Below are 23,603 nucleotides of genomic sequence, written 5' to 3' on the forward strand. Positions count from 1 at the left end.
CAGGCCAAAGAGCCATCAGATGGTAATGCTGTAGACCTGGTGTGAATTTGAAGTGATGCTCACGGAGATGAAGGACAATCTTGTGGTTAAGGCAGTGGACTGGAAATCAGGAGATATGAGTGCAATTCCTGGCCATGCCACAGGCTTTCTATGTGACCTTGGGCAAGTCACATGACTTCTCTGTGCCTTAGTTCCCTCCCATTTGGTCTATTAATTCTCTTTAGATTCTAAACTCTTCCTGGCCAAGATTCTCTCTTATCAGGGGCTTGTGCGATGGCTAGCATGATGGGACTCTGATCTTAGACTGGGCTTCTGGCTTACTATGGTAGGACAATGGATAACTAAGACTAAGTAATGACTAGACGTCTCTCAGTCCATTACTAATTCCTGTAACCGCTGGTGACTTACGTTTCGCATGAACATTGTACCAAAAGGAAAAAAAATCACACTTTTTCTAAAAAAAATTAAACCCTTTTTATTTGTATATTTATTTTATATATAAAAGAAATTAAAAAAAAGAACACAAACAAAATATTTATTATGGCAATTCAGTTTTGTCAGAGGCCTCTGCTTGGGCCACTGCCTCTGGTCCACTGGAAGTTAGCAAAATCCGCCGGTTATAATGTCCCTTTATGATGCCAGAGTTATTGTTCTCATTAAGGATTTGCTTCTGTTTTTGCCTGTTAAGAGACTGTACAAGTCCTAATACAACAGCCGCTAAGGAATACTGTCCAGTCAGTTTTCTTGGTTGTAAGATTAAAGGATTTGGTTGTACTCTTCCTAGAAGAAAATATGTTTTGATTTTTCCTTCCTGTTCGCTGATACCTTTGACGTAAATCTCTCCTCGATAGTCGAAAGCAAATCCCTTGTCCTTCAGGATCAGATACGTTTCTTCAGGCACTTGTATTCTGCCGCTTACACCCGTGCTGTCCATTCGACTAGCTAAGTTAACTGTTTTGCCCCAGATATCGTACTGGGGTTTCTTAGCACCGATAACTCCTGCTACAACAGAGCCATGGCTAATACCTACAAACAAAATAAAATCAAGAGGAAACAATTAGACAATCAGGCAAGAACGTTTGAAATACCAAGTTTGCAATTATGCTTTAGAAGTTTGCTTCAGACACATTCTTCTCTGAGCTTTAGGAAAAGGGTGAAAATAAAGAGAAATAAGGACATAAAATATTGGAACTTCTATCTGGATATTGATTGTATATGGTAGCTATCACTGTATGATGTGAATATCTGTGAACTATGCATCACTTTGACACCAATAAACTTGGTACTGTACAAGGGCTCAGGATTAGCCTTTGTTCCAAGTAGGTTTGCCATCTTTTGTGTTTGTCCTGCAAGACAAACTTGTTAGTATTATGCTATCAGGATGTGACAGCATCATATTGTTACTTCCCATGAAAAGACATCACAACATCACGATGAAATTGCTTAAAAATGTCATCTTTTCTTAGTGGCTTAGCATTATTTTGGGAAAGCTAAAATTATCCTGCAAGCACTACTAGTAAATTTAAGGCAAGGGGTAATGCTGTAAGATTAAAAGGGTCTATATGCCTATTTTAAAAGTAAATTCAGTACTGGTGAAAGGTGATAGATACACAGCTCTGGAGAGAAATTGCTGTAGAAAGAATAGCAAATATGGCACGTGACCAGCTGATCCTTGCTGATCTTAAACACAAAAAAGAAGCTTACAAGAAGTGGAAGACTGGACAAATGACCAGCGAGTAAAAAAATGTTGCTCAGGCATGCAGGAGTGAAATCAGGAAGGCCAAATCACACTTGGAGTTGCAGCTAGCAAGAGATGTTAAGAGTAACAAGAAGGGTTTCTTTGGGTATGTTAGCAACACGAAGAAAGTCAAGGAAAGTGTGGGCCCTTTACTGAATGAGGGAAGCAACCTAGTGATAGAAGATGTGGAAAAAGCTAATGTACTCAATGCTTTTTTTGCATCTGTCTTCATGAACAAGGTCAGCTCCCAGACTGCTGCACGGGCAGCACAGCATAGGGAGGAGATGACCAGTCCTCTGTGGAGAAAGAAGTGGTTTGGGACTATTTAGAAAAGCTGGATGAGCAGGAGTCCATGAGGCCGGATGCGCTGCATCCAAGGGTGCTAAAGGAGTTAGCGGATGTGATTGCAGAGCCATTGGCCATTATCTTTGAAAACTCATGGTGATCAGAGGAGGTCCTGGATGACTGGAAAAAGACTAATATATTGCCCATCTTTAAAAAAGGGAAGAAGGAGAATCGGGAACTAACAGGCCAGTCGTCTCACCTCAGTTCCTGGAAAAATCATGAAAGCAGGTCCCAATGGAAATCTCTGAAGCACTTAGAGGAGAGCAGTGATTAGGAACAGTCAGCATGATTCACCAAGGCAAGTCATGCCTGAAACTAACCTAATTGTCTTCTATTGATTGAAGATATCTGGCTCGTGATGAAGGGGAGAAGCAGTGGGACGTGTTATCCTGAACTTTAGCAAGAAACTTGTCATACGGTCTCCACAGTATTCTTTCGCAGTAAGTTAAAGAAAGTATGGACCGAAATGGACTACAAGGTGTATAGAAGCTGGCTAGATTCATCGCTCAATGGGTAGTGATCAAATGGCTTCCGTGTGTCAGTGGCAGCCGTATCACAGCGGAGTGCCCCAAGGGTCCCAGTCTTGGGCGCCGGTTTTTGTTCAATATCTTCATTAATGATCTGGAGGATGGCGTGGACTGCACCCTCAGCAAGTTTGCAGGTGACACTAAACTGGGAGGACTGCTAGATATGCTGGAGGGTAAAGATAGGATACAGAGGAATCTAGACAAATTAGAGGATTGGGCCAAAAGAAATCTGATTAGGTTCAACAAGGACAAGTGCAGAGCCCTGCACTTAGGATGGAAGAATCTCATTCACTGCTACAGACTGGGGACCGAATGGCTAGGAAGCAGTTATGCAGAAAAGGACCCAAGGGTTACAGGGAATGAGAAGCTGGATATGAGTCAACAGTGTGCCCTTGTTGCCAAGAAGGCTAACAGCATTTTGGACTGTATACGTAGGGGCATTGCCAGCAGATCGAGGGACGTGATCATTCCCCTCTGCTCTGCACTGGTGAGGCCTCATCTGGAGTATTGTGTCCAGTTTTGGGCCCCAAACTACAAGAAGGATGTGGAAAAATTGGAAAGAGTCCAACAGAGGGCAACAATAATGATTAGGGGGCTGGAGCACATAACTTATGAGGAGAGGCTGAGGCAACTGGGATTGTTTAGCCTGCAGAAGAGAATACTGAGGGGGGATTTGATAGCTGCTTTCAACTACCTGAAAGGGGTTTCCAAAGAGGATGGATCTAAACTGTTCTCTGTGGTACCTGATTGACAGAACAAGGAGCAATGGTCTCAAGTTGCAGTGGGGGAGGTTTAGGTTGGATATTAGGAAAAACTTTTCCACTAGGAGGGTGGTGAAGTACTAGAATGGGTTACCTAGGGAGGAGATGGAATCTCCTTCCTTAGAGGTTTTTAAGGTCAGTCTTGACAAAGCCCTGGCTGGGATGATTTCGTTGGGGATTGGTCCTGCTTTGAGTAGGGGGTTGGACTAGATGACCTCCTGAGTTCCCTTCCAACCCTGATATCCTATGATTTTATATACGGACAATGACAATGCAATCCTCCCCACATTGCCTGATGTGTATAGCTGAACCTTGATGTGGAAAGGCCACCTCTAAGGAACCACAGTTCTGCTGGGTATGTTTTGGGCTTATCCAGTAATGCAGTCTCCTATAATGACTGTCAGGTACAGGCATGTTACTGCTGTATCCAATACATATAGCTTATCACTTTTGTGTCCCATCCTATCCGTTTCACAGGGCCAGCTCCAGGCCCCAGCGCGCCAAGGACGTGCTTGGGGCGGCATGCCGCAGAGGGCACTCTGCCGGTTGCCAGGGGCACGGCAGGTGGCTCCGGTGGATCTTCCGCAGGCGTCCCTGTGGAGGGTCCGATGGTCCCGTGGCTCCAGTGGAGCATACGCAGGCACGCCTGCGAGAGGTCCACCGGAGCCGCAGGACCGGCAAGCAGCAGAGCGCCCCCCGTGGCGTGCCACTGTGCTTGGGGCGGCGAAATGGCCAGAGCTGACCCTGCCGTTTCATCCAGGATGCCAGGTTCCCCGTGGCTGCAATTCAAACCACTGGTGATCCTACAGGTCTGGTCAGAATGGAATTAGATTTTAGTGAAAAGCCAAAAAACATGTTACCGTACTTAGAATAAGCTCTCAATTCTATTTTACAAGAGAAGCAGCTGAGGGCGGGAGATTAAATGAAAAAAGACAAGGTGAGTCAGTATCAGATCCAGGATGAGCTATAGTTGCTCCTGGATCCCCTTCTAATGCTCAGACCATCACACAATGATGTCTCTCTGTCAGATTCATGCGAGAGTGTACAGAATGTTATCATCCATTAGTACAGTAGCTTGAACAGGAGATTATAAGCGTTATAAAAAGAGAACCAGAAGATTCTCTTTTAGGCTAAGTAGTAGGAGCCTGTATTTTGGGAGCCGGAAGGTTGGATTTCTATCTCTACTCATGACTGAAGTCAATCTGACCACAGAAGACAAAATAGCTGGTAGTATTGAAATTCTGTACAACTACGTGATCAATATACAATGTATTTGCAGGTCATAATAGGCAGCAGGTAGGTAATAGGCAGCAGGTTTAAATCAAACATAAGGAAGCACTTTTTCACCCAGTGCACAAGCAACCTGTGGAACTCATTGCCAAAAGTATAACTGGGCTCAAAAAGGAATTAGATGAGTTCATGAAGATAGGTCCATCAATAGCTATTACCCAAGATGGTCAGGATGCAACCCCATGCTCTGGGCATCCCTAAACCTCTGACTGCCAGAAGCTGGGACTGGATGACAGGAGATTGGATCACTGAATAATTGCCTTGTTCTCTGCATTCCCTCTTAAGCATCAGGCACTGGCCACTGTCAGAAGAAAGGATACCGGTCTAGATGGACCACTGGTCTGACCCAGTATGGTCATTCCTATGTTCTTATGAATAAACAACCCACTTTATTTCAAATGCTTGCACTGTACTTACCGATGCGGAGTTCAAAGTTGTTGAATGAATGCTTGTTGATCTCCTGTATACTTTCATTCAAAGCTATGGAGAAGTCAGCCATAGCACACAAATGTCCCCATTTGTCTTCACATTGCTAAGAGTGAATTAAAATGGAATACATTATGTGTCTTTTGCATTTGCTGTAAAACAACTATCTCTCCAGAGCTAAGTATGTGAAATCATAATTCATAAGAGCAGTCTCATCGTACCCTATTAAATCTCAGTGAAGTGGTTCACTGTTAATGGAGAGGTAATACATTCCATTTATGGTGCACTGCTTACATATTTCAGTACAGAGATGCCTTGCTGTGAAATACCGTAAATGCTTTGCTTGAGATCAGGAATTTGATGGGTAATAATGGGAATAAGCAGGAGGTGGGACTTCAGGGGATAAAGTTAAAGCTGAGGGGACGAGCAAAGAGAAACACAACTTGGCTTAGGAGGAAGAGTAACGAGACCGGGAGTCAGGGGAATAAGGGGAGAGACAGCACTGAGAGTGAAAGAAGAAAAGACAAGGCGAGAGAATTCTTTGAGAACAATTGTGATTTTCATTCACTAGAAGTTTCAAATCTCTATTTTCTTCTAGTAAATATCTCCCTGTGAGCATCTAAAAATGATGCCAATATGCTTTACTGTGCAGGAATGGATGAAGAGCATCACACTGACATCTCTGCTTGATTTAAAAAGACTGAATTAGCCCCTTACCTGTTTTTCAGGTGATAATCCTGATACAGCCATGTATGTGCTGCCAATGGTTTTAATTTTTTCAATATCTTGAAATCTTTCTTCACCTAGTAACTAATGCAAATGAGACAAAAGGCTGTTACTTCCACAGTACCTGATGCCAAATGCTGTAGAGTGAAATTGTACAAGTACAAAGACCTAAACTAATAATTATTCTCACAGTTCATTGTAAGGAAGATCTAATTTGGTAGAGCATCTTGTGTAATTGACAATGGCACACAGTTCGCTTGAACTTCTTTGTACAATGAGCTTAAAGCTTTTGAAGTTTCCATGCTAGGTACTCACAAAATTCAGTTAAACCCTGCTGTGCCCTGCAGGGCTGCTTGGCACATCGTATTATGGATAGTACAACATACACACACTCAAGTCCAATTTAAATTCAGGCAATTGCTGCAGTTCTATCACACACAACACACACACACAGATACCCATACATGTATACACACATACACACAAATTGAGCATAAACAAACTGGAAAAAAAAACAACAACCAGCACCCAAAACATTACAAAATCTCCTTAAATCCTAGAGGAGAGTTCTCTCTTATTAGGCAAAACATTAACACCTTTATACTATATATCACTATGCAAAGTTCTTCCAATTCATGCTTCTGAGGTTCCCATTGATTAAAAGCTAAAGAGATTACTTTATTCAAAGCAAGATGCATACCACAGGCTTATCACAGATGACCTCCCATCATACTAACTCCATTGTATGTAAGTCAAGAATCTGGGGTCTTGGAAACATTGTATCTTGTTTATGGAAATCACACCACCTGTCTCTAATGGAATGGTGCACTGCCACCTATGCAGGGAATGTAAACCCATATGCCCTTCCAACCACGGAAAGGCCAACACATGACCTACTTTTATTTTCTTCTATCTGCTTGCAAAGCCATTTATTGCCTTTCCCTGCCCAAAAGCCAGAAGCTTCAATGCTTTCTTACAGAAAGGAATCACTGCTTGTAACACAGCCTTCATGAGCAATCTGATGGCAACAGATCAGTGTGAACAGGTGTTGGGGGAAAACAATTTTGGTAAAGAAACAGATTTCATTTTCAGCTTCCGAAGTGTTTTTGTAAACTGCAGTGAGCAACACAGTAATTTAAAAAGCATGACAAATATCTGAACCGTGCTCTTTTCAGGCGCAAAGACGCCATTGGCTCTTAGATCATTTACAGAGAATATCTCAAGCTATCTTCTTTTTTGTCTTCTATTATTTTAAATACCCTTATATTTCAGCTTTAGCCTTTTTATCAGCTGCTTCCTTCCATGTTTAAAACAATGCTTTCTTTTCATTTTCTGCTCTGTGGCATCTTTCAAAGATGGATTTTAATATTGTGGGAAAATATTCAAATTGACTCAGTTCTGGTTTTTTTCCCCCCTTCCTGTGTTCACTAATTTGCCTGGGCAATTTAGGGCACATTTTCTAACACTAAACCTACCTTGATCCCAAAAACTAATTAAGGGCTTGATCCCACATTCTTCACATATCCAAGGTCAGGGGGATGTCACTGATCATGCAAAAAAAATGCAAGACTGATTCTCAAGTGTACACATGCAATATTACCCAGTTGCATGCACCTGGGCATATTATGCAAGTACAGTTTAATCAGTGAAGTGTGAAAATGTGATTCTGCAGTTAAATCATAATTTAGATTTGTGACAGCACAGTGACGGCTATGGCAAAAGACTGATATCATAAACACGGCTTAAATCACTGCAGCATAAAGAGAAAGGAAAAATGATCCGTGAAGTAGAAAGTTCTTATTAAAATACCAAAACAAGTAATAGCAGCACCAAGACACCACTAAAGTGGTAACCACCTTAGATTAAACTGATTAGATAGAAAATGAGATATAGGAAAAAAAATTGCCTTAAATCTACAATTTTCAGGGCAGGGACAGTGTCTATGTGTGCTTCTGTACAGCATACAAAACACTGAGGGCTTGGCCTTGGTTGTGCCTTCTAGGATACATTATAACAATATTCACATATAGTGAATAATTATAATAATATTCACATATAGTGGTGCTATAAAAAGGCAGCACAGTGTCCATATAATAAATGTGCCTGTCAGTGCCTCTGAGCATGTCTACAGAATAGAAAACCACATATAACTGCTTTCTCAAATGACACGCTGTCACACTGGAAAACTCCCCATGTCAGTCCAGAAGTCATCACCTCCCGGCTTGTGCATCAGAGAGAGGCCTAGATAACTAGACAGGCCTTACAGCAGGTTCTGAAGGTCAGACTCTTGGAGCTTTGGGGAAAATAAGTTCCAGAGTCACATGCCCCCAAATACATAAATTTGCGGCCAGACTATGGCCTGGCCTTATGTGTCTGTACCAGGATATAAGAGGCAGTTAGACACCAGCTTCTACACCCATGTGAGTCCTCTTTGGACTGCTGCTTTAAGCACACAAGGAAAGCAGGGCTCCATGAGGCTGGTGCTTCCCCATCCTGTGTAGGAGGAGAGGGTTAGGGAGTGGGCAGTCTTGAATTCATCCTCACAATGTAGGTTATTTCTCCCCAGGACAAAGGGCAAAGAGGTGTGGGATTGTGACACTCTGAGGTAGCGTACAGCTTCCCAGAAGCACAGGAAGCACAAAATGGCTGAAATTCAGCCAGAGAAGTCTTCTGTTTGTTTTTCTATCCTCAACATAGATCTACTACCGTGAAGACAGAAGACCAGACACTAGCAGTCCTGTTCACCAAATTATAGAGAAATCAGCGCTCATATCAGTTTTTGAGCATGGACACATTTGTCTCCTCAGGCTGACTACACCCAGAAGAGTTCTCTGATGCACACCACTCCTCCTTATTTGCAGACTGCTATGATGGTGAAAGAGGTGGTTTACATCACAGCCACAGCCCATGACTTAAAAGTGTACATGCAGCAATTGGGTGAATCCAGAACAGGATTTTCACCACTAATGCTCTAACCTCCCTTCCTTCATGCTGCTTCTGCCATAGAAGGCATACAAAAGAGAATGATGCAGAAGGACATTTAGAAGACATCATATCTGTGTGTCAAGGAGAGAAGATAATTATATTGTCCCATCAACATATAAACCAAATGGTTCAGCACAGTATGTTCCTTTATGCAGCTCTCAAACTCAACTGGCGGGAAGGAATATCAACAGAAAAGATCCTCTGCCCAGGTAGGTGCAAATCTGAGCCCTGATCTCAAACTGAATAAAGAATGGTTTGTTATCATTCAGTGACTCCATAATTATTTTGTTCCCCTCCACCTGCCAGATCTGCAAACTCAGTCTAGGCTCTGGCAGGCAAACTGGATTTGTTCCAGCTCACGCGCCATCACCAATGACAACTACATTCCAGTTGCAGAATCTTTAACAGGAAACAATCCATCTCACTCTCTCTCAGCTGACTGGAGCAAAAAGGAATAATAAGCAGTCACAGTGGATGTTGGTCACTGAAGTCAGCAGCTCTGACTCCAAATACATGCAGGCTGCAGAAACGTTGACTAAGATGTCACCATTTTTCATAATCACCCTTCTAGCCCTTAACAGCTGCTGAGTAAAGCAATTGTTTTTCACAATCTTTGTATGTGTAATGCTGAAAAGCAGCATTTTCCCAACACTAATAGGGCTGCTCCCAAGCTGTGCATCCAGATTTGCTCACAGGTCTTCAAATAAGAAGTAGGGTGAAATATTGGCAAGGAAGCATCATGCACACCAAGGGTGGGTCCCCTCCACCTTGTCCTTAAGTCAATATTTGCAAGAAAATGTTACCAGCAGACTTTCAGCTAGGGGATGTTGCACAGCTGAAAATGGGAAGCTTAATGACTTCTCTGTCTTTTTACAGTACATTTTGTTCATGCTTCTCAGCCTTTCCTTCTTTCCCGTGCACGATCATTAACTCTTCTCAGTTATTTTCTCTTATTTTCTTCCTTTCAAACAGCTGGGCTGCAGACCAGAGTCTAGCTGGAGTAAGTAAACTGCATCTCCACACTAGAAGTTGGTTAGCAGCTAGCAAGGGATCACATTATTTCATTTAATATCCACAGCTAAAGATGTCTGAGACTTAACGTAGTTCCTCAATAGGTTCTTTATTAATCAGAGAGTAGGTGTTAGGGACTTGAATGTGAGATAACATTCATATTCTTGGTGAAACAGATGTCTTTAGTGATCACAGCTACAGCAATATGATTATTCTGCCAAGATTGCACTCTCATGCATGACAGGACTTCTCAAAATTAATTCATAGCATAAACTTTGCATTATCTTTGAGGCATAAAATTAGAAATCAGTTCCACAAAGAAAAACAAAACCATTAATCAAGAAATATGGTGACAACTGGGTGTGAGCTTAGGTATAAAATCAGATATTTATACCTGTAAGGACAGCTATGCAGGTAGCAAAGCTTGTTAAGTAGCCATGATATTTGAAAGGTAATTATGAAGATATACCTATGTCATAGAGCTGGAAGGGACCCTGAAAGGCAATTGAGTCCAGCCCCCTGCCTTCACTAGCAGGACCATGTACTGATTTTGCCTAAGATCCCTAAGTGGCCCACTCAAGGATAGAACGCACAACCCCGGGTTCAGCAGGCCAATGCTCAAACCATACGGACCTCAGATTGTGCCTCCATATTCCTCCCTGATCATCACTACCTCACCCCAACACTTACCAGTCAGTCAGAATCCAAGATGTACCCACCACCAGCCTCCTTCTCACACTACCCTGGGAGAGGAAGGCGATAGTTCTGGTTTTGCCTCTTTGTGCCTCAGTTCCTCACCTGTAAAATTTGGATAACAACTTCTGGCACGGGGCCAATATGAGGATAAATTCATTTAAAATTCTAAGGCACTTAGACATGGTGGTGCTGGGGGGCACATAAGAACCTAGAGAAATGTATCTCCTCTACTCCATTCATGTGCTTATCACTCACACCCTCATCTTTTTCCTTTGGTGCCCTTTGAGATCCTATCCTTTCAATAGAAAAGCACTGTGAGCCTTGATTGTATTCCCTCTCACTTAATCTCTTCCTGACTCCAAGTTCAGTGTCACAGCAACACACTGCTATCCACTGTCCTTTGGTACCTTCCCTGGTGGTCTCAAGATTGCCACCATTCCTACCCTTTCTGAAGATTCCTCCTTGTTTATGTCCATCCCCACCCTCTATCCATCTGATCGCCAATCTTCTTTCTTAGCAAAATCCTGGAAATCCAGATTTTTTTTTCTGAGCTCTCTAATTTGCTTTTCCAAAAGCAATGCCCTGGATCCGCGGTGCTCAAGTTTTTCCACACTGAAACCAGGACCTCTCTCCCATCTAGCTGGGATCAAGAACTGCTGCCATTTAGCAATATGTGAAAGGCATAGCGGTCACAACCTACTGAAACTTGTTTGTGTCTCCCAGGTTTACAATCTCTATTGTTGGTAGTTTCCACTATGGCTTCCAGCTGCTTCACAGTTCTTAAACTGTCCTTCTGCTCAAAGATCTTCTCAGGTCTAGCCCTTGTTCCTTTTCTCTTCTAATCCTTCCTGACTGCGGTACAGAATTTGACACCATCTATCTTGACATCTCTATTAATTGATTGGCAGAGTTAGCAATAGCCTTGGACAACTTGCTTCCTGCTCTCCAACTGCTCCTCTCTTGCAACTGGCAATGGTTACTTCTCTGCCATTAAACCTTAAGGGTTTGTCCTAGGCCGGCTTCTCTTCCCTTGTTTATCTTATCCCCCTTGGAGCCTAGTCTGAAATCAACCTTGGTAGTCCTTTCTGGGGAAATGATACCTAAATATAGCCCTCGACTGTAAGTCCTTTCCTCACAGATTATTAGCATCACTATGAAACTTAGTTCAGCTTAATATATCTAAACCTGTATCCTCCCTATCTGACCAGGCCAGCATCCTCAATCAAAACTCAACCATCTCTCCAGCTCTCGTTTACGATCTTCTTTCAAGAATCTGGACATTTGATTTGACACTGTTCACTATTTTTTCCGTCATATTCCTTGAGTCCATAAATTCATTGCCTTCAAAACAATGCCATTACTTTCTAAATCTGGACCACTCCTTTCCCAAAACTAGTGCAGATAATTTCATCCTCTTTAACCATCAATACCAAGGTATCAGTCTATATCTATATTATCTAGATGTATTGGGACAGATTCTGATTGCAATCATACAGTTGTAAATCCAAGTCATTCAACTAATTTCAGTCTTAACTTCACCTTACTGGTGTAATTAATATCAGTGCTTGGCACCTTCAGTAGAAGAAAAGATACAACTTGAATAGCAATTACAGTAAAGACCAGGCACAAATATTGCAGGGACTTAGTAAATATGATTAATCAAATGTTAGACTTGCTGATCTGGGTGTTCATTATTTAAAGTCCACAAAGCCCCCTTCTCTATTAGCTGGTATTACCTCATCAAAGTCTGCAATGATTTCATTCAGCAAACGGAGACATTCCACTCCTTGGTTATTCATTTCAGTTTGAGAATAAAAATCAGCAAACCCAGGGATGGAAGCAAACATCACGCCAACAGCATCATAGGACTGAGAGTATAACTCCTAAGGGAACAATAGGGAAGAAAAATAAGTTGGAGTGGAAAGTTATCCCATAGGTGGCAAAGGTCTGTGGAAATTCATTGTCTGGACTTCACAACCCATGTCTCTATCTTTTTAAGAACAACTTAACATTTGTTTAATGAACAGCTCTGGACATGGCATTTCGTAGGTACTATTGAATTCTCTGGGAGGAGGTTGCCAACACTTGTAATTTTATCCTGAGGCTCTTGCAATATTTAGTGCTTTTCTTAAAGCCCCATCAGCTTGAGTCATGTGATTATGTAAGAATTTCAGCTTTAATTTAAAAGAAAAACATTTTCAGCCCTCATGGTTGTGGAGAAGCATTGGAAATGTGTATCTGCAAGGCTTAAACACCAGAAAGCAAACAAAAAGAACCTTACATTAATTATTGTGAACATCTCATGATTTTTAAGTCACTCAATTTTTTTTGAAAGCTTGGGATTGGCAATAGTGCTGTTGTCTAATGGTAAGAACTGGGTTCTTGATTTCTGTTCCTGACTCTTTTACTGACTCACTCTTTAGTCATCAGCACATCTCTTCTCTCTGTGCAGCAATTTACCTGACAATAAAAATGGGAACAACAACCACCCAGGGGTGCTGTGAGTCTTAATTTGTTCAAGTTTGTAAAGTACTTCAAGTTCTTTGGAACACAGCTGACTTTCTTAACCCAGCCACTCCTTCATCTGTGATGGAGGTGCTTCTGCAGGGACAGGGGAACCATACAACAGAGTTCAAACTCCTCCTTTCATAGCTGCAGTGCTCAGAGTAAAGCCTGAGGCCCTAATTATGGGAGAAGAGACAGTGTGTGAATGAATGAGTGTATATACATATAATATGTACTTTCTCCTGAAGTGCTGTCTATTCATTCAGCTGAGCCTTCTCTTGCTCCGTTGTTCTATTTTTGGTAGGAAGCATCAAGATAGAAATAATAAGTCCATGAGAAAGTGCTTACAATACACATCTGGGGAGTCATTTTTTGAGAGCAAAATTAAGTTAATAGCCAGACATGAATTACAAGATTGATTGTACAGTAATCTTCCAGATGTTAACGCCAGCCAGCTCATTCATAAATCCTCCCCAGGTATAATTGCTCCAGGAAATTGCCTTGCAAAAAGCAGAGGTGGCAGCTGAAATACAACTGCAAGTGTATTGAATGCATCAGCATTGACCTTCCAGGGATCTGGTTTCAACGCTTCTTTTGAAAATTATTTTAGCACTGAATATGAATGTGTGTGGATGTACGTTATATCTCTATGGTTCAGTAGGATGGAGCATGTACTCTCCCAGCAGCCATAGTATATTCATGACAGAAGATGGCAGGGGCCAGAACTGGAGTTTATTTCACACTAAAAAAGTGCATTGCTTTTGCTCTCTTTCTGTCATATGCACACACATCTTCAATTGTGCATAATAACATTGTTGTTTCTTAGCAATTTAATTCTTACAGAGTAGGAAATTCCCCAAGAGGTTAAACTCTTAAGTGCCTGGACATGCAACCTTTGAACATGATGTCGTCTTTTCCTAGCTGATACTTTAAAGCACAACTTTTAGAAAAAACGATGGCTTGTCCTGTCAGACCTATTTTGGCTAGTTACATCTAGTTACATCTATTTTCAAAAAAGTACTGTCTGACAAGTGGGATTCTGAACCCATTTAATTGTACTTCAAATTGTACTTCAGAGCAGAATCTTGTATCTTGATTCTAGAACTATTTGTGAACCCTTGGTTCGTGATGCACAGTTCAAAGGTCTTGTATCTCTCCAATCTGAAGCCTGATTTCCATTGTTCTTTAGAACAGTGGTTCTCAAAGCCTGTCCGCTGCTTGTTCAGGGAAATCCCCTGGTGGGCTGGGCTGGTTTGTTTACCTGCTGCGTCCTCAGGTTTAGCCGATCGCGGCTCCCACTGGCTGCGGTTCACCACTCCAGGCCAATGGGGGCTGCGGGAAGCGGCGTGAGCTGAGGGATGTCCCGGCTGCCCTTCCCGAAACAAATTGATACGTACTTCGTTATCTCGATCCTTCTCCAGGAAGTGACGGGCAACATGACTCGGCAGAATATTTCGCAGCATATTTTCATTGTGTTCCCTTAATTCCTTCATTTCATTGATTTCTTCTTTTGCTTGAACACGCCACAGAAAGTCCAGGCGGGCTGTGTATTCAAGCTATAGTTGTGCAGAAAGGCAAACATTAAATCTGATGAGATAAGCGCAGACACGCAATAAGTTATTTCCCCCTAGAACATGTTTGCATTACTTAAAGAATGATATTATGGAGTCAGACATGAGATAAAGTAACAGAATAAATAGCTAGGTTAACAACATATTCTTCCAGCTCCTAAATCAGAAAATATATTCATCTTTTTACCTCTTAAGGACGAGCACTCTTCTCTCAGTAAACAGAAGTATGAAAAGCCCAACATGCTTCAAGAAGGACTTTCAAGTTTGAGATGGCTGAAGTGAGCTGTTTCTGCTGCTAGGGCAAACAGACATTTGCTTTTGTTCTTATGTATGATAGTGGAAGCATATAGATCAGGGGTCTGCAACCTTTCAGAAATAGTGTGCCGAGTTTTCTTTTATTCACTCTCATTTGAGGTTTCACATGCCAGTAATATATTTTAACCTTTTTAGAAGGTCTCTTTCTATGTCTATAATATATAACTAAACTATTATTGTATGTAAAGTAAATAAGGTTTTTAAAATGTTTAAGAAACTCCATTTAAAATTAAATGAAAATGCAGAGCCCCCCGGACGGGTGGCCAGGACCTGGGCAGTGCGAGTGCCACTGAAAATCAGCTTGTGTGCCTCCTTCGGCATGCATGCCATAGGTTGCCTACCCTGATATAGATTGTCTTGTAGCCACACAAATAGTCTGTAGTTCCATTCAGATTTCATTCTGGTTCCAAAGGTTGCAACATTGCTATTGATTATTAGTATAACCATAGTGCCTAGTAGCCCCAGTCATGGGCCGGGACCCCAGTGCAGTAGATGATGTACAAACAGGATCACTGGAAAAGAATCCCTAGAACACGAGGCAATGAGTGGGTGAAGACAGACATGGGGAGCACAAGGAAGAGTGAGACAATAGTGGTCAGCATGATCGACCGTGATCTCAGTATACCAGCTGCCTCACCATTGTTTAGATTTTTGTAGGCATCATATCCAATGAGAGAGTTTTAATGGGGGATTGGAAGGAAGCTAATACAGTTTAATCCTTCTAGAGGTGCTGAAGCGGTAACTGATTGAACTATGGAAAGGTACTGAAATAGTGCGGCTGTGTCTGTGCATGGATGCCATCGAATATGTCAAAGAACAATTGATGCTGTTTGGGATGATACAACCAGGAGTAAGAGTCAAACAACTAGAATGGGACTATTTCAAATGAGCGAATAGGCCCATTTTCTGACTGTGAGATGCATTAGCCCATCAAATGATTTGCAAACAACAGTTATTGAGATCCCAGCACTAGAAATTTTTGAGAGCAGACCAGATAAGACACTTGGTATCTTTGTTTGGAGAATAATCCTGAATAGGTGGAGAATGGTAAACAAGGAATTTAGATATTGTCACATTGTAGCAGTCTAGTGGTCCATCCAGTTCAGTATCTTGTCAACAACACTGCCATGTGACAGATATTTCTGAGAAAGGTGCGAGAAATCCTGCATGGACAGTTATGGGATAACCTAACTGGAGAGAAAATTTCTTCCTAACTCCCCATAACTAGAACTGAGTTTAAGCCCTGCAGCATGCAGGTTTATATCTCATTCCAAACTTGTATTTATTTTGCACTGTTTTCTAAAACTCTTGTCATCCCTATGAATCTGCTAAGCTCTTCATCTCTGTTATATCTACGGCAATAAATTCTACAGGCTCATGGTGCACAGTCTGTAAAACTATTTCCTTTTACCAATTTTTTTCACCTTTCAATCTCATTGAATGCCTCCTTGCTCTTGTGTTATAAGACAGGGTGCAGATAAAACCCTGATCTACCTTTATGTCACCAGGAAAAAATGGCCTAAAATCACCTATCATTTACTTGTCATGAGATCCAATGGTGAATTCTGAGAAATTACGTGAGGCTTTAGATTAACAGATTTATAGATTCCAAGCCCAGAACGTTCCACTCTGATCATCTTGTCTGGCTTCCATTGTAACACAGTGCACGGAATATCCCCAAAATAATTCTTAGAGCATTTCTTTTAGAATAAGCATCCAATTTTGATTTAAAAATGGATAGTGATGGAAAATTCACCTTGATCCTTGGTAAATTGTTCCAATGGTTAATTAACCTCATTGTTAAAAATTTACACCTTTCTAGTCTGAAATGGATCATGTTATACCTTTTGCTGCTTGACTGAAGAGCCCATTATCAAATATTTGTTCCCTATATAGGAATATACAGGCCATAATCAAGTCACTTCTTAATCTTCTCTTTGTTAAAATAAATAGATTGAGCTCCTTGATTTTGTCACTACAAGGCATGGTTTCTAATTCTTTCATCATGCTCGTGGCTCTTCCCTGAACCCACTCCAATTATCAACATCCTTTTTGAATTGTGGGTATGTGACGGGTGCAAGGCCTCCCCTCCTCTGCTGTCCTTGGTAGAATATTAGAATAGAATATTAGGATTGGAAGAGATCTCAGGAGGTCATCTAGTTCAATCCCCTGCTCAAAGCAGAACCAATACCAACTAAATCATCCCAGTCAGGGTTTTGTTAAGCTAGGCCTTAAAAACCTCTAAGGATGGAGATTTCACCACCTCCCTAGGTAACCCATTCCAGTACTTCACCACCCTCCTAGTGAAATAGTGTTTCCTAATATCCAAACGAGACCTCCCCCACTGCAACTTGAGACCATTGTTCCTTGTTCTGTCATCTGCCACCACTGAGAACAGCCGAGCTCCATCGTCTTTGGAACCCCCCTTCAGGTAGTTGAAGGCTGCTATCAAATCCCCTCTCACTCTTCTCTTCTGCAGGCTAAAGAACCCCAGTTCCCTCAGCCTCTGCTCATAAGTCATCTGCTCCAGCCCCTGTGGTGGGACAACAACTCACCAACACGGCGCCTCTTGCTCTTGTCCAGGGAATTAGCTTGCCAGCCTCCGCAGCGCCCTCTGCCGGCTGGTGTCTCACCTTGCCACTGGCCCCTGTGTCCCTCCCAGATCCCGGTGCCCCTTCTCTTAGGGATCTGCCACCTGCAGTACCCTGCAGTCTCTTAGGGTCTCCCGTCCCCAGGGAACCACCAACCCCCTATCCCCACCTCGCCTCAGTCTTTGGCTACTGACAGTCACCATCTGCCCCTGCTCACTGGGGCAGACTGCAGAGTAATTGCCCCTCATCATCAGCAAGGAGGGTTTGGACTTGCTGCCTCTGTCTACCCTTGGGCTGCCCTCTGCAACCCCAGTACCTTTTCCAGCCTTTAGGAAGGCATGCAGCCTGGGGTTTTTTTCCAGCCCAGAGCTCCCCAGCTCCTCTGACCTTTCCCCAGCCCTGCTACAGTCTAGGTACCCTGCTCAGCTCCCATCAGCCAGGCCTATCCATCTCAACAGCCAGAGAGAGACTGTCTCTGTTTAGCTTCTGGCCCCAGCCCTCTTATAAGGACCACAGCTGTGGTCAGCGACTCACTTGGCTTCTCACAGCTGTTCTCACTCCCTTTCCCTGCTGCAGCCCTCTCCAGGGCTGCTTTTAACCCCTTCAGGGCCCGAGCAGGGTGACCACCCTGCTACAGCCCCCTAATAATTTTTGTTGCCCTCTGCTGGACTCTCTCCAATTTGTCCACATCCCTTCCGTAGTCAGGGGTGCGGGGGGGTGACCAAAACTGGATGCAATACTCCAGGTGTAGCCTCACCAGTGCCGAATAGAGGGGAACAATCACTTCCCTCGATTTGCTGGCAATACTCCTACTAATACAGCCCAATATGCCGTTAGCCTTCTTGGCAACGAGGGTACACTGCTAACTCCTATCCAGCTGCTCGTCCATTGTAATCCCCAGGTAACCCCATGAACTGCTCAGACTCTCTTCGTTTAGTGTCCACTCAGTATAATTTATTCCAGTTCCCTTCATCAGCACCTGTAGAGCGCAACACAACAGCCAGAATCCCTACGACCTTCAGTGCCTGTTTATCAGGGCCCTTGAGGAAAAGAGAGTTCTCGTCCTTTGGATCTCCTTCAATCTGGGCACAGTCGGCCCTATCCTCCCTCCCTCTAACACTTCCTTCCTTTTACCAAGCTAGTCAATTTATGGACTAATTAATTCCAGTTATCCAGCCTCCCCATCTGAATAGCTAATTCCTCCCTATTTCCTCAATCTGCTGACACTGGGGAAACAAACTGAGCCTACAGTGATCAGAGTGCTGACCCATCTCTTGGACTTCAGTATTCTGGCACAGGGCACCAGAACTGGACGCACTGATCCAGAAGTGGAGGCACCAGTGTCAAATACAGATGTAAAATAACCTCTCCTCTCTTACCTGAGAATCCCCTCTTCATGCATCCCAGGATCACATTAAATGTTTTTGCCACAGCATCACACTGGGAGTTTATGTTCAGCTGATATTCCTTCTTCACCCACACATCTTATTTAGAACAAGTATGTTCCTAATAGAGTCCCCTATCCCATAAGAATGGCCTGCATTCTTTGTCCCTAGATGTACACATTTACATTTAGCCATGTTAAAATACATATTGTTTGGTTGCACCCTGCTTAACACGTGATCCAGATTGCTCTGTATCAGTGAGCTGTCCTCTTCATTATTTACCAGTCCCTCAAACTGTTTGTTATCTGCAAACTTTATCTGTGATGATTTTATGTTTTCTTCCAGGTCATCTGTAAACATGTTAAATAGCATAAGGCCAAGAACAGAGCCCCATGGGACTCTGTTAGGAATATACTTGTTCAATGATGATTCCCTGTTTAGAATTACATGTTGAGACCTATCAGTTAGCCAATTATTAATCAATTTAATGTGTGCCATGTTCAATTTAAATCATTCTAATTTTTCAATAACATCATGTGGTACCAAATCAAATGTCTTACTGAAGTTTATTACATCAACATTGATACCTTTATCAACCAAACTTGTAACCTCCTCAGAAAAAGATATCAAGTTAGTTTGACAGGATCTATTTTCCATAAACCCATCTGCTTAATCATTGTCTTGCCCAGGATCAAGTACAGACTCACAGACTCTGTCACTCTATTTACCCTTTTGAAATATTGGCACATTAGCTTTCTTCCAGTCTTCTGGAACTTTCCTGGTGTTCCAAGACTTACTGAAAATCAACATTAATGATCCAGTAAAAGCAGCATCTTCGTCGGATGCATGCAAAGTGGGTATTCACCCACGAAAGCTCATGCTCCAAAACGTCTGTTAGTCTATAAGGTGCCACAGGATTCTTTGCTGCTTTTACAGATCCAGACTAACACGGCTACCCCTCTGATTAATGATCCAGTGAGTGCCTTAGCCAGCTCTTTTAAATCTTTTAGATGCAAGTTACCCAGGCCTGCTGATTTAAAAATGTGTAACTTTTGTAGCTTGTGTTTAATATCCTCCTGAGATACTAGTGGAATGGAAAGAGTGTTATCACATGATATGACTATATCATCTGTTTTTACCAAATACAGAACACAAATATTTATTGAACTCTTCCGCCTTTTCTGTGTTATTATTGATCATTCTAATATTTCCATCTAGTAATGAACAAATACCATTGGTAGGATTCTTTTCCTTCCTAATATGTTATAAAAAAAATCCTTTTTATTGTTCTTAAATGAGCTGTCTGTACATTTCTCTGTGGGTCCCTTTTGCTTCTCTTATCAATTTTCTAAAAGTTCTACCTTTTGATTTATACTCACTACTATGAACTTCCATTTTCTTCCATTGGCTTAATTTAATTTATTTATTTATCTATTTTTATAGCTCTAAACCAGGTTGTTATTTTAACCAATACAGCCTTTTTCCTTGATTGTCAGATTGTGCTTTTGGGGGCATCTAACAAAGTACTCTTAAACAATTCCCAATTATTATTCACATATTTACCAATTAAATTCTTCCTCCCAGATGACTTGGTTCATAATTGTTTTCAGCTTTATATACATCATATGTATATAAAACTGTTGTGGACTTTATGCTATTTGCATGTTATAAGGATGACTAGTTATAATCACTTGTATTTAAGGCACCACAGATGTTTAGATTTGTGATCAGTTCTTCTTTATCTGTCAACATGAGGACTAATAAAGAATTGCCCGGGGTCGGATGCAACACTTTTTGAGTTGGGAAATTGTCTTCTATAATATTTAAAAAGTTTAGTTATTTGCAGAATATTTCTCATTGCACATAATGGAAGATTTCATTAAAATTGCATTTTGTAGTTTAGAATGAGAGCTTTGAAATGATATACATATCCAAACCACCTGTGAAAAATAAATTAATAACAATGGGAGAATTTTAACATAGGACTCCTTCAAGCCCAGTCCAGCACATCAATAAATAGCCTTTATTTTCAGGCTAAAATCCAATCTGGATAATTTTATTTTTGCTATTTAAAATTCCCTCTTATTTTAGCTGGAACAATTTTTCTATGCCTCCCAGGCACAAAATGTCTGCTCTGTTCTAAATGGAACGCCCCCACTGTGGTGTTAATGGGAAATGATTGTTCCAAGGGCTGCATCGCTGCCAATCAGGTTTTTTGGTGCTGCCATGTGATTACTAGAAATGTGGCTACCTTCATTAGTGAGTAAAGAAAATAGACTATTGCATGGGAAGCCAAAAAGCCCCAAATCCTAGGAGTGAAGATACCATTCAGCCTCTATGCATACATAATCACAAAGGTGTGGTGGAAGCACAAGGTGCTAACGGGTTCAACTCTCAGTTTTCTCAGTATTTCTAGTTTAGTTTATTTTGGGGATGAGGGAGTGTAGTAAGGACATCTCTCGAGGGTGCTCCCCCTAAGAGCAAATGATCGCATGCTGGACTAAAGAAATTCCAAGGACAGAGTGCTTGCAAATGTGCTTTCTCCCCTCTCACTACGCTTGCAAGACCTGCCAGTTCCCACTGAGTTCAGTGGAAAGACTCAATGGGAGATGGATCAGTCTCCAGAAGGGTTAGCCTGTACTCCAGTGACAAGAGGGAATTTTAACATTACATTGAATTTCAAAGCTTTCCTCAGTTTTCCTTCTTCTCTCTTTCCCTTAAGATTCTTTTCCATTTCCCAAATTCTCTCCTGCTTTCACCCCTCTCCACGTTCAGAGTTATTCAGATGCTGAAAGGTCTGAGGATGGATGCTGGATTCTTCTCCATCTGCACTGAAGAATCTCAAGCAGGTGGAGAGAAAGAGCTTCTAAAATAAATATAACTAAATTGCAAGACGCTCTTTACTGCAAGTATGTGGGCTTAATCTCCCTTGGGATTCAGTGGAGAGGAGTAGCGCCAATGGAGTAACACGGTAGAGAGGATGAGAAGCTGAGATAACCGTGTTTATTTTGTGGTTGAGAAATAGCTACTTAAGCAAATCAGTCCTAGCAGCCAGAATGCAGAGCTCTGCAGAACTGAAATATTATTCCAGTGTGGTGGGTCATAAATGTATAGCTTTCCGGCACCCTAGTTTGTGAAAATCCTTTTTCAGTGTATTTCATAGCACCTTAAAGTGCCATACATTGAGTTGAAAGATAAGCATGCTGAGCTCTGGTCACAGTTTGCACTCTGGCCATACTGCAGTGTACTTTAAGTGAGAATCAATTATTGGCTTGGAATTTCCTATCTATCTATCTATCTATCTATCAATGCTGAATGTACTCATGAAAAGCTACCTGGAAAATAGGGTAAAATTAATCCACGGACAGTAAGGAATAAATCTGGCCTAAAGCAACCATCTCCGAACTAAAACAAACAGAGAGAATGATTGGCTCCAGTTTTATAAGGACTCTTGATAGGCCTATCTGGGGTGGAGAAACAGGGGGACTTGATTCAGCTGTGGCTTGTTTGGTCCCTGGCTGCAGTTATTGAAGCCTCCCTTTAGCTGCAAAGGCAGAGTGTTAGAGGTAAAATTAGGTCTAATAGATGCTTTAGCTGCTATCCAGAGAGCTAGGGCCCTGGAAGCATTTCCCTATATGGATTTTGTCTAGAAACATGTCTGTCTTGTAGGGGAACTTGTACCTGCTGTTCTATTTTTGATGTGTTTTTAAGGTATGTTCTAGTTCTATGTAATTTGGGCTACATGATTTTTGAATGAAATAAATACTTCAGTATAGAATAGCCATAAGACTGGGACTGCCTGAAATGTCAGAACAGCTTTCCTGTACAACATGTCATTTCAAAATATTGCTGTAAGTCAAATGCTTTTAGAATATAATTTTCAGGTTAAGACTGCTTGTTTTCGTGTTAAATTAGATTCCTGGTATGGAAATATTTGATTTATGTTGATACCATATATTGCTAAGGGAACTATTTTTAATTAGGGGTTTAGCATGACTGATTTTTCCAGACTTATTGGCTGCACCGGAGATTCTTTAGGAAATTCTCTCACTATGACTAGACAGCCTTACTCTGTTGCGATTGTATCTAGAGAAAGCAACTTAAAAGCCTGTGTGTGCAATATTAGGGATGGACTTGAAATGAAGTTTGTGAACCTGCATAAAGAACGGCAGACAGCTAACAATTCTGAAATGGAAAACATTCACATTTATTTTAACATGAATCTCCTGTTTAATAAATCTTCCTATAACAGCATGCCACAGCCTGTTCTACCATAGCTGAGTGAGGAGAGGGATGAGAGACTGTTGGTAGGTAGCTTTAGCCAAAGGCATTATTTTCTCTGGCAGTCTAAACTTTTATAATAAGAGAGATACCTATCTCCTAGAACAGACCTTGAAAGGTCATTGAGTCCAGCCCCCTGCCTTCACTAGCAGGACCAAGTACTGATTTTTGCCCCAGATCCCTAAGTAGCCCCCTCAAGGACTGAGCTCATAACCATGGGTGTAGCAGGCCAATGCTCAAACCACTGAGCTATCTCTCCCCTGCTGAGCAGCATATGTCACACAGGGTGAAATTCTGCTGTATTTTCTACTCAGGCCAGGTCTACACTGCGACTTTAAATCGGTTTAATGGCCGATATACCGATTTAACGCTGTATCCGTTCACACGACGTCGTCATTAATATCGAGTTAAACGGCTCCTTAAATCGATTTCGGAACTCCTCCCAAACGA

At 41.8% G+C, this 23,603-nt stretch overlaps 1 protein-coding gene across 1 annotated transcript in view; it reads right to left on the bottom strand.

The window, feature by feature from the left end:
- Positions 1 to 538: 538 nt before the first annotated feature.
- Positions 539 to 23,603, bottom strand: part of ADCY8 (adenylate cyclase 8) — a 190,767-nt gene continuing 167,702 nt past the window's right edge. Inside the window, exons 14-18 of the mRNA XM_032777553.2 lie at positions 14,408 to 14,566; positions 12,242 to 12,388; positions 5,805 to 5,897; positions 5,079 to 5,193; positions 539 to 1,026 (exon numbers count right to left, since the gene is read on the bottom strand). Coding sequence (XP_032633444.1) covers positions 539 to 1,026; positions 5,079 to 5,193; positions 5,805 to 5,897; positions 12,242 to 12,388; positions 14,408 to 14,566 — 1,002 coding nt within the window. The remainder of the gene's footprint in view (positions 1,027 to 5,078; positions 5,194 to 5,804; positions 5,898 to 12,241; positions 12,389 to 14,407; positions 14,567 to 23,603) is intronic.

The sequence above is a fragment of the Chelonoidis abingdonii genome, chromosome 2 (genome assembly GCF_003597395.2).
Source record: "Chelonoidis abingdonii isolate Lonesome George chromosome 2, CheloAbing_2.0, whole genome shotgun sequence".
In the NCBI taxonomy this organism is placed as follows: domain Eukaryota; kingdom Metazoa; phylum Chordata; order Testudines; family Testudinidae; genus Chelonoidis; species Chelonoidis abingdonii.